At 38.0% G+C, this 13,765-nt stretch overlaps 1 protein-coding gene across 1 annotated transcript; it reads left to right on the top strand.

The window, feature by feature from the left end:
• Positions 1–2,489: 2,489 nt before the first annotated feature.
• Positions 2,490–13,561, top strand: LOC114353621 (serologically defined colon cancer antigen 8 homolog). The gene is made up of 15 exons (XM_028305680.1): positions 2,490–2,763; positions 3,155–3,344; positions 3,973–4,100; positions 4,797–4,973; positions 5,413–5,550; positions 6,082–6,176; positions 6,622–6,781; positions 7,294–7,455; positions 7,918–8,023; positions 8,163–8,296; positions 8,667–8,771; positions 8,880–8,970; positions 9,367–9,484; positions 11,877–11,965; positions 12,356–13,561. The coding sequence occupies exons 1-15, from the start codon at positions 2,623–2,625 to the stop codon at positions 13,162–13,164; spliced, it is 2,643 nt and encodes an 880-aa protein (XP_028161481.1). The 5' UTR covers positions 2,490–2,622; the 3' UTR covers positions 13,165–13,561.
• Positions 13,562–13,765: the final 204 nt, after the last annotated feature.

Here is a 13,765-nt window from a genome sequence, read left to right as displayed (position 1 = left end):
TGTGAGTCACGTTAAAGTGTACATATGAAAATAGATAAAACTAGACCTATTTTTATCGACAAAAAAGAGGTCAAATTTTTTTTGAGATTTTTTTTAATTTTTTATAGATTTTTTTTTCTTACAATTACTTATTGTAAAGAAAACGTAATAACTTTTAAACTAAGCGGTATATCCTGATAAAATAAAATCAGTAATAATGCTAAATAACAGGCAATACTGAAAAAATACATAAGATACCCAGAAAATGCCAACAAATACTAAAAAAATGAGACTTTTTGAAAAAAATCTGCTTTAAAATTCGTATTTTTTTGGTTATTTGATAAATTTATCAAAAAAATGCCCCTATAACAGGTGATTTTTATTACTTTTTATTATTCTCTATCGTATTATCTTTGTACAACCAAAAATCGCATGTCTCTATCCCTATCACAACTATTGCTATGATCGTTTGAACAAAGGCCTGCCACAACATTATTCTCCGCTACTGGTAGAGACAATTTTAATTTTAACTAAAATGCTTATTTTACTTCGAAATCTTTTGTTTTTATTTGAAATCTAACTTTTCTTTATCAAAATTACAAATCTAGAGCCATTTTCATTTTCGTTGTTAATGAAGCGTGGAATGGCGCGCCCGGAGAGGCTTAGTTCAAACAATCATTGCAAACGTTGTGATAGGGATAGGGACATGCGATTTTTGGTTTTACGAAGGTTATACGATAGAGAATAATACAAAGTAATAAAAACCACCGGTTATAGGGGCATTTTTTGGATAAATTTATCAAATAACCAAAAAATCACGAATTTTTAAGCAGATTTTTTTCAAAAAGTATCATTTTTTATTACATGTTGGCCATTTTTGTGTATTTTATGTATTTTTTTAGTATCGCCTGTTATTTAGCATTATTACTGTTTTTATTTTATCAGGATATACCGCTTAGTTTAAAAGTTATTACGTTTTCTTTATAATAAGCGAGTGAGCCGTGACCATGGTGTAAGTGTTTTTTCAGACTGTTTCTGGGTGCTTTATTTTGAAATTTTTGTACTGGACGATACAAAAATAAAAAATACGTGTTTTGTCTTTCGCTTCATAGATTATTATATTAAAATTTGGATACTGATACAAAAGTCACCCTGTATAGTTCCAAAATACTGAACTGTCCTATCGATGACATTGACAGCGGGGCGCCACCGTCAATACCGAATCGCTGGTTCCGATTTTTGCCATGTTTAGTCCAGTCATTTAAGCTTAAATTAGGTAAGAATCTCGGAATTAGAGATACCCAGCTGTAAGTCTGTAAATACTTGTATATTGACACCCTAAAAGTTGTCTCAAAACCTACATATGGTAGGGTGTAAGCAACTATTAAATTTTAAGGTCAAAGGTCACAAAAATCGGTNCTTGAAAAAAAAAAAACAAATTTAACTAAAACTAAAAGCAAAACAAATTTAACTTGAAAAAATCAAGTGGTTCCCGAGCCTATGAGCGGGAATCGAACCCGTGCCTCTTGGAATATACCCAATTGAAGAGCAATATTCTTAGCGGTCGGTAATAGAAACAGAAAAAACGTTAATAGAAACACACCTCGTCTATAGGTCGGTAATAGAAACAACTGCTTATTCAGATTAAATTGCTATTTATTAATTATTGTGTGATTGAATACTCATTGTTACTACTTGAATTCAAAGATTACTTCATCATTGTTATAAATAAATTAAAGTGTCTTTTCTATCACCACGTCTTATATCTAATTTTCTAACGTTTATCCGAAGTCAGCTTAAACTGGCGGTAATAGGCGCATTTACGTTACTTATGTTATGATGCGAATTAAAATTTAATGTTGCATTTTTTCAATTCCTAAACAGATTTTTCAGGGAATTAGTTAATAATTTTCCTATTAGGTATTTGGTAGGTATATGTAGGTATAGCTACATCATCATCGTTATGTTTTAACCGTTAATAATGAATTATTTTACAAAATAACCATTTTACCGAAGTTAAGAATAACATCCTTGTATAACAGTGAGGAAAGTGCGAGAAAATATCGTTTCTTTTAAGTTGATTCGATCAGAAATCGAATCTGTGACCCACTGCGCTCAAAAAGCGATCACCGCACCACTACCTACCTCTACGCCATCCATCAAATTAGCATGCCATTAATTTTAAAAAAGTTAAGAGACGTTTAGTTTCACCTTGATCCTTCTATACTTCTGTATTATCTGTGAAAAAGTTTTTGAACTTTATTTATTAGTTGTACAGTAGAGACAGACTCGTACATAATGCAATCTGTAATACCTACTCCGACATTTTAATTAATTTTCATTATCACAAACTCCACTATAAGTATCATAACATTAACCTCAATAGATTAACTAAAAGATTCATTCATAGCAACAGACCGCGAAATTTTGTTGACGTTAACAACGGTTGCCATGACAACGGAAAATTTGTGTAATCAATATCATTCCATTTTCGAAACTAAAATGTCTTACTGCACACAGTACCGAGCGCAATGCGACACTTGAGTTCGAATTTTGAATTTTATTTTTAAATTTTCGAAATAATTAGGATTTTGTTTTTTGTTTTCTTTTTAAAAATGTGAAAGTGACGAAGGAGTTTGTGAAATGAGTACCTACTTCCCGTATAGGCGGCCGTCGAAACTGAACGAGTATGGCCTGAAGAGGGTGCCGGACTACACAGAGCTAGCCTACAAGGAGGCTGTGTCCAAGCTGAGATACTTCTTGTCGGGGAACTATGCTCCAAGCGTAAGTCTTTTTGAACCTACTTTCGAAAACTTTTTCGAACTAAGTAGGTACTTGAGTAACTATGTACTTACAGATACAGCAAAGGAAAATAACTAAGTTTAAATTATTAAATTAATGTTTTTGTGTCTGTTTTTTATTTTCAATTTAGACTGAACTTGTACTGGCCATGGTATTCTACCTACATACTCTTATAGGTACCTACTTATCTGTCCGATTGTTTTAATTTTTTCTCTAACAATCTTTGTGCGTTATCCCGTCTGCCCAGGGTGGCGAGTGTAGTCCAAATCCTCCATTAGCCTCTGATGAATGAAAGAAGACCGTTCTCCTGTAGTTTGTAGTTCTTTAGATGATGAAGAAGAGGATGATGATGATGAGTCCTACCTTCTCACAGGTACGCAGCTATGGCGGGTCTCCCTCCATCAAGAACCTGGACGAGTCGGACGGGGATCTGGACAAGAAGTACTCTTCGCCATACCACGCCCTGGCGGAGTACAAGCCACGCCCGCGTCTTACTGCCAAGTACGCCACGCTGTATGCCGATAGTCTGCACAACTATACGCCGCAGCATCACACCACTACTGGTAAGTAAGTGCCGGCAACTGTGAACTCTGTGGTACTTAGAATAAGGGGGATCTTGCCATACCACGCCTTGGCCGAGTACAAGCCACGCCCGCGTCTTACTGCCAAGTACGCCACGCTGCATGCCGACAGTCTGCATAACTATACGCCGAGGCATCATACCACCACTGGTAAATGAACTCTTTGGTACCTTAAATAGGAACGATTTTGCTATAACAATATATCCTGGTGTTGTCGACTGAATATCACCCAGTACGCCACAGAATCATATCACTAAAAACTATTTCCACGTCTCGTTCCCACCGCTGCAACTCCTGTATAACCAGGATGTACAGCTTGACCGCCAATTAAAACCCAACCAGTGAAGGTCAAGTTTGTCCCGGGGAAAAGTTTTAAACAAAAGCATCGTCGCACCAAATTAATGGATTAGGTGCGTTTTTGCTACAACAATATGGAGTCTAGAACTTATCGGTGTAATTCGGATTTCGGAGTAAGAACTAGTTCTTCGTTAGTAATGATAGATGGTGCAAGGAACGGTAAACTTTGTGGCAAAAATGTGATGCCTGGTGCCATCGACTATAAATGCTCAAAACGTCTCATTAGAATGAGTCCTAATTTTATTTATCTTAGTACCAGCACCAACAACGGGGTCTGGAGGCGGGGACCTGTCAGGCGGCACCAACCCCGACGTGGTGAACTTCATCCAGAAGCAGGAGGAGTACATAGAGCAGCTGGAGCGCGAAAGCCAGTACTGCAGGGTGAGATCTCTTTGTTTTTCCATTTTTTCTTTTTATTTTTCTCCTATTTTCCTGATAAATCTGTTTTGAACTGTGTTCAATTTGCTGCAGCTTGTCCTTATTTTTATTAATTAAAAAGTGCACTTATTCCTTTATCGTATTTTACGTGAGCATGTCAGACTTTTTTAAATGATGAACCACCATCTGACATGGTTAATTCAGGCTTTATTTGCCCTCCGAAGCACGACATTGACACAGCTATTCTAAAGAATACCTTTCGGATATATCAGAAATTTCGAATGTATCCATCCCTCCCATGTAAAGTGACAGAAAAACCCGAAAATACTGTGAAGGTGTTAGAATATGGCCCCACAGAATATCCTAACCGCAACTGATGGGGTATTCTAAGGCTGAGTTGCACCACCTAGCTTTAACCGTAACTACAACGATAAACCGGTGTATTTTGTATGGAGTTTAACATATTTTTGGCGTTTGTTAAAGTTAAAGTAAGATGTTGCAACCCAGCCTAAGCTTCTAACAAATATCTTCTGGTCTGCGAGCACGTAGAATTTTGTCCAATTTTGTCCTGCGGGCGCCCGTCGCACAATCGCGAGAGCAATATAATTACGCGCAAGCGATAAGGATGGGTAGCTTGGGGTCATTGGACAAAATTCTACGTGCTCACAGACCGGGATTTACACAAAATCCTTTGTCTAGGATGAGTTGAACAACCTCCTCGGGAAAGTCAAAGAGGTGATATCCGAGAACGAACATCTGCATGAAGCTCAGAAGAACAAGCTGATCTCCCGAATGTTCCACTCGTACAACGCTGGCTCGGAAACCGATGAGCTGGACGATATAGGAGATAGCACTGGCCTGGACAGCGACCATAAGGTAAGAGTGATGGACGGACGATCTCAGGACAAAAGCTGGTAGTGCTAGTGAGTGGATCAAGTAAGATCCATGGGCCAACGATGAGTAAGACCCCCCTGGTTCAGTATAATTAGTCGTTATTGCCGCCGCATACCTCTGCTCAAAGGACCTAAGGACGATCTGATAGAGGCTCCACCCCCGCTACTCAATGAACTGATTACCTCAAGAAGATCTTGTAGTGTCTTACTGAATTATGTTAGCATACCTAATGAATCGTTAACTTTGAAGTTTATTAAAGTTGCTGAACATCAATGTCCAATGAACTGATAATTCATCAGATCTCTGACATTTACTAAACATCCTTCCTACCTAATCGGTCCATCTTACACTAAGAACTTGGAACTTGTTTCTAGCTTTTAATTTTCATTAATTACTACTAATAGATTCGTCTTTTCCGCAGCTGTCACCATCCAAAGGCCGCAGGTCGGCCAAGGTCCGGTCCACCAAATTGGAAGGCCCTAACATAGTCTTCGAGTCCCGCATTGCTGAGCTGGAAGCCCAGCTCACACAGGCCAAGATCGACCTTAAGAAAGTGCAGGTAAAGATCAATTTCAAGTACTGTATCTAATTCGTCACGAGGAATCATCATCATCAGCCATAGGACGTGCACTGCTGAACATAGGCATCCCTCAATGCTTTCCATGTTGATCGATTGGTAGCGGCCTGCGTCCAACGCTTTCCTGCTACATTTATGATGTCGTCGGTCCACCTTGTGGGTGAACGGCCCACACTGCGTTTTCCGGTACGCGGCCTCCACTCCAGAACCTTGCTGTCCCATCGGCCATCAGTTCTGCGTACCTACTATGTGCCCTGCCCATTGCCACTTCAGCTTGCTAATTTAATCCGTCGGGCTATTCAGCGACTTTAGTTCGTTTACGGATCTCCTCATTTCTGATTTGATCTCGTATGAGGAATCAACCGATACCAAATTTGTGTAATGTGCGCACATCCATACATGTTCACTAATCAGCAGCCTGACCAAACTATCGGCCGACTAAAAGTCTGTAGTATCACTGCTAGTCAAGTTCTTAAGTAGTTATTTTGGTTATTTACTGTTTCATTTTCGCAGGAAGAAAATAATGAGAATAAACGCAAACTAGCCTCTGGGCTTGTTGACTCATCGTGCCTCGACGGCTTCAAAAGGCAAATTGATAATTTGCAAAGGTAAGTTTAGATTTCTTTCAAATAAAGCCTCTTTTGTGTATTTCTTTCTTTTCTTGTTTTGTGTGGTGTTCAATTATTATAGATCTATCTATCTGTCCATCCACTACACTTCACTACACCTCCACCTTCCTTACTAATATTAAATAAACCCCTTACTTACGTAAGAATAACTTAAAGGAATTTTTGAACAACAGCTTGAATCACATCGTGTATTTAACTCGTAGATAATTCTTATTGTCTTTTATTTTGTGTCATACAGTACAAAAACACACATATCCAGTTGTTGTTTATCTTTACCCTAAAAAACGGGACTATTTCCACCTCTTGTTTCCACCGCTGCAACTCCTGTGTACCAAGATCTACCTACCTACTGGGTCTACTCTGGTATTATGATAGTTTTAAGATTTTACATTTCTAGTTAAATTAAGCTTTATCTTTACCCTAGGGACAAATCCTCTCTAGAAGCGCAAATATCGAAGCTGAAGTTGAGCCTGGAGCAGAAGGACAGTGACCTGGACGGACGGTACAAGCGCGGGACAGACGCAGTGGAGCAGCAGCTTAGGGATGAGAGGAACAACCTGGAGGCTGAGATACGCAGGCTCAAGGTGAGGCTGAAGGATGAAGATGACAGATGGCCAGTTGGACGAAGATTGAAAACTAGTTCTAATAGTCATTTGTTTGAATAACGAAACAAAGTCCACTTCCATCAGTTAGAGAGCCAGCATCACAAAAATAACATTTTTGAATTTCGAAAGAAAATTTTAGTTACGAGGGCTTGCATCGGGCAAGCCATACAATGTAAAAACAAAGCAATATTTTTGACTTCAAAAAGTTTAGTTCTTTATTAAAACCGTCAGTTGTTTTCAAGAATGATTTAAAAACGAACGCGCGTCCTAAGCGCGCTAGCTGAAAACGACGCGCGCGCGTCAATACAAGAAAGTTTTTGAATTTCGAAAACTTTAAAATCGTCATCTGTTTTCTAGGATGATTTGAGCAAAGAATGTAGCAAAGTCGACAAGCTGGCTGGCGAGAATATGCGTTGGGACATTTCATTTTACTTCTATGGTGTCGGGCATTTGAATTTCGAAAACTTTAGTTCTTGAAATCTGTTCGCCAGGACGATTTGAATAAAGAACGCAACAAAGTTCGCGAAATGGCCGGCGAGGGAGCGCGTCGAGCTATCCAAGAGAGGAGCGCGGCGGAACAGCGATACAACGCGCACTTTGACGAGCTGCAACACGATCTAGCTGCGCAATACGATAACGTGGCTAAGTTGCAGGTAAATAATATCAATTTTCGTAATCATTTATTTAATGCCTTTAGGCTTAGTCCGCACTACGGTTTTTACCCGCAAGCAGTAAACCGCCAAACCGCGAGACCGCCCGAAACGTAACATGGTTATAAAATCACGCGGTTAAAAAACGCGGCGGTTTAGCCGTAGTGCCGACTCGGCCTTAAGTAGATTCACACATTGAGCCGAAAATGTTGAGTCACTTATTGCCGCTACGTCGAATCTACGAAATCTTTTTTCGCTAAGGTTAAAAACGCTCTAAGCTAGCGACGTCGACTCTACGATTTCTGTCCCATTTCTATTCCTATAAAGTTGACTTCCTTCTTCTTCTTCTTCTATTAGTTATATTGACTTTCAGCCTTTATTACGACTGCAAGCTTCTATCAAATTGTTTTGAGTCAGTCAGGTCTTTTTACTGAGGTCAAAATCTTAACTTATTATTATCACCAGCTCGACTTGGAGCGCCAACGTCGCGAAGAAAACGACTTGAAGCGAGAGCTGTCCATGAAGAACTCTGCCATCGACGAGCTAAAGATGGAGTTAAAGAATAAAACATGTAAGTCCCATGCTAAAGACTTAGCTGAAACTCCTATGTAGCCAGAATCTACAGCTTGAAAGCCAATAAAACCCTGGATCTTTCTTTCTTTTGTGTGACTGAGTTTATTTTTATGTTGCTGATGATGAACTTCTTCCAGCATCTCTGCAAGCAGACCTGGCTCAAGCCCATGCTGAGAAGGCGTCCCTGGATGAGGAGCTGGCCAGCGCCAGGCTGGCTATCGAGCGCCACCAGCGTCAGAACAAGCATGAGACCAACCGCTTGAACTCTGAGGTGAGGACTCTTATCTCATTGATCTGGGTTTACTTTGATTAATTTGATATGTCTTCAATATCCCTGAAATCTTAATAAATATTTTTAAGACATTACGATATCAATTCGCATAAAATTATTATTTTCCAAAGATTCGCCTTTCGGTTGTCTGCTCTCGGTCCAGGGTCAGGCAAGTCCATCTCCGAAACACGAGGTCCATGATTGTCTTACAGTATCCGACAAATAAATACATAGAGATGACAAAGGTTTATAACATCCTAATCACATAAACTATACTACGAGTTGATAGTATATCATTTTTGTCTCCACAAATCGAACCAAAAATTGACCATCTACATCCAAAATGACATAATAAATTCCATCTTTTCAGATCCAATCTCTCCGTCAACGTCTCGACCGAGCGGATGCAGACTTAGTGCACTCGCGTCGAGAGAACTTGCGTCTCACGGAACAGATAGCCAATCTTGAGAAAGAGGTAATTAACTGAAATCTTTTTCTACAAAATTCTAATCCAAATTTTATGACGCCAAGTATTTTTTTTAAAAGGCATCATTCGAAATCAGCGATGTTGAATTGTTCACAGATGAACATGAAAAATTTGACTCCAATTTCACCGGAGAAGAAGAAGGATAAAGAACTGTCCACGATGCTAGAATCGATGGAGAACAAGCATGGTACGTAAGTCACAGTTACACTAAACTCACAATTACTACCAAAACTGCCATTTACTTAGGAACTATTAAAATAAAAACAAAACCCGAATTTATTGTAGCGGTGTTGTCATCTTATGGGTAAACTATTGATGTTTTGAAATAGACTTCAATATTTCTATTTCAATTCCAAATTCTACTACCAACTAATTCAAAACATTCATATTTTACCCTTTCATTTACTGCGCTTGCATGTTCCATAGTTTTTGAAAGGGCTTCTCAATGTTGTTGTTGATCAATAGTTTATTCATCAGATTGTTTAAGTTACCTGCGTGTCTTTCCCGCCTTAGAAAAGAATTTTGGATAGCTCCGGTTTAGAAGACTATGTCGAGTTTAAACCAAGAACCTTTGGTTCCACAGCTAAAACGGTGGCTGAGTTGGAGTGCATGATACAATCACAAAACAGTCTGATGGAGAAACTCACCGGTGAATGTCGTTTGCTAACAGACAAGCTCGACGACGCAAATCGTAGGCACAAGTACGAAATATTTTCAACTTTATTAGCATGATCATTTGATTCACATTAACTTAATTTATGTAAACTTGCACGTACTAAATTCCTTGTATTGTGATCATTACCCATTTTGAAAATTGAAACGTTTGTCTAACGTCGTGCTGTGTTTTCATTGGTGGCAGGCAGAGCGCAGAGTCGCGGCCGTGCAGACGAACCAATCAGAACACAGCGCGACCCCTCAAGACCTCGAGACCCACCAGTAGGGACCCGCCGTTCCAAACGCCGCTCCGAAAAAGAGTCCGATTCGTCGAATAAGTACCCCCCAATCATTGTTGGGCCGCTGACGACAAATCAGGATCTCACTGACGTCAAAGGAGAGAGAGTATACAACCTACCGCTCATGATTCAACAGCCCTTTTTACGGGAGAAAAAGGAGCCAATCAAGGTTGACATCAGCGTTAAGTTAATACCAAAATCTAAAAAGAAAGACAAAAAGAAACGCGAAGCACAAGTAGAGGAAATAGTTATACAAGCAGAGGAAGAAAAAGGCGTGAAAAACACTATTAGCATGGAAGTGGTAGATGGATCCATTCAAGTTTTAAAAGAAACAGTAGAAACGGTAGATAGCGATAAGCCATGCGAAGAAAGTAGTCAGCAGCAAGCGAAAGAAGCAAATTCAGAAATAAGTAAAACAGAGTTAGACGAAGCTAATCGAACTGAAGAACCACAAACTGATGATCCTGCAGATCAGAAGGCTACTGAAACTGTCGATTCAAAGGAACCAGCTCCAGATGAGATCACAACTTCACCTGTTGAAATCGAAAGTACAGCTGAAATAACAGATAATATACCTCCTGAAATTGAGGTACCAAGTCCATCCGTTGACAAAGAAATAGATGAAAATGTAAATGCGGAAAATATAACCACTGAAGAGACATAATACCAAATAATAAATACTATATTTTTGACTGTTATTGATAATGATGGAATTGAGAAATGATTTTCAACAATAAAATGTATACCTGATACGTATTAAAAGTTAATCTAACTCTGTAGCTTCGTTCTATGCTAAATGCTAATACATTTTTATATTCGAGTAGTTTAGGAAAATTCGATTAGCCAAATCGCTTGTCTTTCTATTGATGTGCAATATATTGTTAAGTTATTCCTTTACTTCTAGTTATTAATTGTGTTGGTCTATTTTACTAAGTTAATGTTAGTAATTGAGTTTATTATTAAAATTGCTTACGATTTTGTACGAGTTACTTACATTATTTTGTAGACAAATTGTTAAAATTTATGTGCAAATTATTCATGTGTTTGTGTTAGTTGGTTGTTAACGTTTTATGAATTTCGCTTGAAGCTTTGTAATCCGTATTATTATAGTACAAATTGTATCTTTGGAATTGATGAAAATGGGTAATGATTACTAAGTACATTTATTTTCATGTAATATTAATATTGGTGTGCAATAAAATGTGTAGAATAAACGTTATTTATTTTAGTTATAGCGATACAAAGTAATATTACAGTAGCGTTCATGTAATGGACGTTTTCTCTAATTCTATAAAATGAAATGCATACTGAATTGGTTTCAAAATTTGTCCATTACTATTGCATTTTAGTAGCACGTCAACTCACGAACCAATTTTCATTTCAGAGCAGACAAAACACAATTGCTTTGCAGGAACGCTGAACTTATGAGAAAACTGAGAAACCTGTGGTCTTCTCATAAGAAATATTGCACAACCACTATCACCCCGTTCCGAAGCTACACGCCTTTAAGTGGATATCCAAATAGCAGGTCGTCTTACGACTTAGACCGCACATACTACACTTCTACCCCTTACACGAACCGAAATAGATTTAGGCGTGATGACTTGAGCTCAAAATTTGACACACCTAGAGATGAAATTGGCGATTTGTCGAGGAATCTAAGCGATTTGTCTATAGATAGAATCGGTGACTCTGACGATGATCCAGTGAAGGTAACGCGTGATTAGATGATCAATATAATCAATGCATTATAATCATACTATTTTCACTTGTTTTTTTTTAGTGGTCACTGCGTTTTATAGCTAGTATAAGCACTTATCTAGATATACACCGATTAGCAATTTGAAGTTTAGTAATGTCTACAGCAGTTTAATTTATTTAGATTAACTAGTCAACCCATTTGGTACCCATTTATGTGATATAATCAGATAAATACATCATTTAATAATGTATTAATAATGAAATTTTGATCGACTTTAATTTGTTGAAAGTCTTTTTCATGATCAATTTAAGTACTCCAATTGCAATATATTTTGACAAAAACTGCATGCAAATGTATGCTTCCTAAAAAGATGTTTTATTTATGTAAGGATATTATTTTGCACGCGTGTGTGTGTTATCACGTTGTGGTGTGCTACAGGGAAGAACTGGCCACTCTGCAGCGTCAAGTAGACACCCTCGGGCGGTCGCTGCAACCCTCTCACTCAACCTCACCTAGCGTTTATCAAGGTATGGTAATTTAACAAAACTAGTTCCAGAAGCCAGACATTTATTTTGATAATGATGAAGCTATAAAAGATCTAGACACAGCTTTAGTGGCCTTTACTTTGTGTGACTGCTGGACAAAGGCCTCTCCTAAGGATTTCTAACGACCGGTCGTGCGCTATCCGCACCAGGCCTTTATACTTACAGCAATATTTGAGGATTTGAAATATCTTACAAACTACGATACATAAATTTAGATTGATGTATATAAATTGATTAATTGTTTTTTTATTCCAAGAAAAACTTGCTTTTTACTTAACACGATGTGACAAANGTAAAAAATAGAGCTGCCAACATAATATTGACTACTGTAATTCTTATACTTGTTTTCAATCTTATTAATAATATTTTCAGCACCACCCACGCACGCGTCCTCAACCAACAGAAATGTACCACATACCCAAACCGCTCCCAGACCAGACAATTCCAGAGATAACACCCCCGGATACCCCGGACTCCCTGACCAAGGAGTCGCCGATGCCCGACCAGACTCTCGAGCAGAACTTGGACAACCAAGAACAATCAGAAAACAAGAATCTAGAACCTCTTTACTAAGTCAGAAAGAAGATCCCCCATACGATGCCAATCAGTCTCACTCACCAGAAAATGACACACCTGTTTACGAAGAAAGTGCGAATGTGGAACATACGAAGGAAATGGAAGACGTTGATGATGTAAAATTAACGACCGATGCCGAAAAACCGATGGAAGTTGAACAACCACAAGAATATGAAGCGACAAATCAGAATTACGCAGAAGGGAATTACGAGCAATACGATCAAAATTACGAACAAGGTCCAGTGACAAGTGAGAATGAGTATCAGAATCAAGGGTATGAGCAAAATTATGAGCAGCCAGCGTATACTGAAGGACAGTACGAGAATTACGAACAGCAACCGCAGTATGAAGGGGAGTACCCACAACAGTATACTGATCCTAATGCCCAATATGAAAACCAGTATGAAAATTATGCCACAGATGGAAATTATCAAAGTGAACAGAGTTACGACAATACACAGAATCAGGACTACCTTCCACAAAATTTAGAAGGGAGTCAAGAATATGAGCCAAACCAAGATCCAAGCCAAGATGTAGCGCCAAATACGCGAGTAGAAAGTCAAAGAAATGTTTCACCAAAAGAAAACATTCCTAGCCAAAGTTAGCAAACGTTTTAAGAGATTTTGATTATTTTTGTGCAATATTTTTTGTTGTTGATTTAATTTAAGCTTTTATGAAATTGTATTCGTGTTAGATTCTTGTAGATAGACACTACAGTGTAGATATAGAGCTTTTGATGTTAGGGTGTAATAAATATGGTTCATTATGAACCTACCTATAACTTCAATATAGTACCTATAAAAAGTAAACTGAAATAACTAATTTAATTAAGAAACTTGAGCATTACAGAGAGTAAGAATGTTGGTTGTAGGCATATAAAGTACCTACGTTATTAGAAAACACTTATAAAAGCCTTGTATGGCTTCATTATATCCTACTATCCATTTATCGTAGAAATGTTAATATCACAAAAATATTTTGCTCAATAAAATATTTAGATGATACCATTGTTTCATTTTCATCCATCATATTTAACCAAAAATAAGTCAACTTGAATTTAAATCATTAATATTATTATAGTAAGTAAGTAGGTATGCAGTTTAATTGAAATGTGTCCAATTTAGAAACTACAACGAATTGTTAATGGTACTTACCAACATGTTGTCTTTAATTGGCCACTTGTAATCAAATTAAAAATCAAATCGA

The sequence above is a fragment of the Ostrinia furnacalis genome, unplaced genomic scaffold, assembly GCF_004193835.3.
Source record: "Ostrinia furnacalis isolate ACB-3 unplaced genomic scaffold, ASM419383v2 OfSCF1746, whole genome shotgun sequence".
NCBI lineage: Eukaryota > Metazoa > Arthropoda > Insecta > Lepidoptera > Crambidae > Ostrinia > Ostrinia furnacalis.
The sequence above is the reverse complement of the archived record's forward strand: the minus strand, read 5'-3'. Positions and strand labels throughout refer to the sequence as shown.

Excerpts from the sequence above, each read along its gene's own strand:
- LOC114353621 (XM_028305680.1), top strand. The coding sequence starts at position 2,623 with ATGAGTACCTACTTCCCGTATAGGCGGCCGTCGAAACTGAACGAGTAT. Across the intron at positions 3,345-3,972 it reads GCAGCATCACACCACTACTG|TACCAGCACCAACAACGGGG; the intron begins GTAAGTAAGTGC and ends TATTTATCTTAG. Across the intron at positions 6,177-6,621 it reads CAAATTGATAATTTGCAAAG|GGACAAATCCTCTCTAGAAG; the intron begins GTAAGTTTAGAT and ends TCTTTACCCTAG.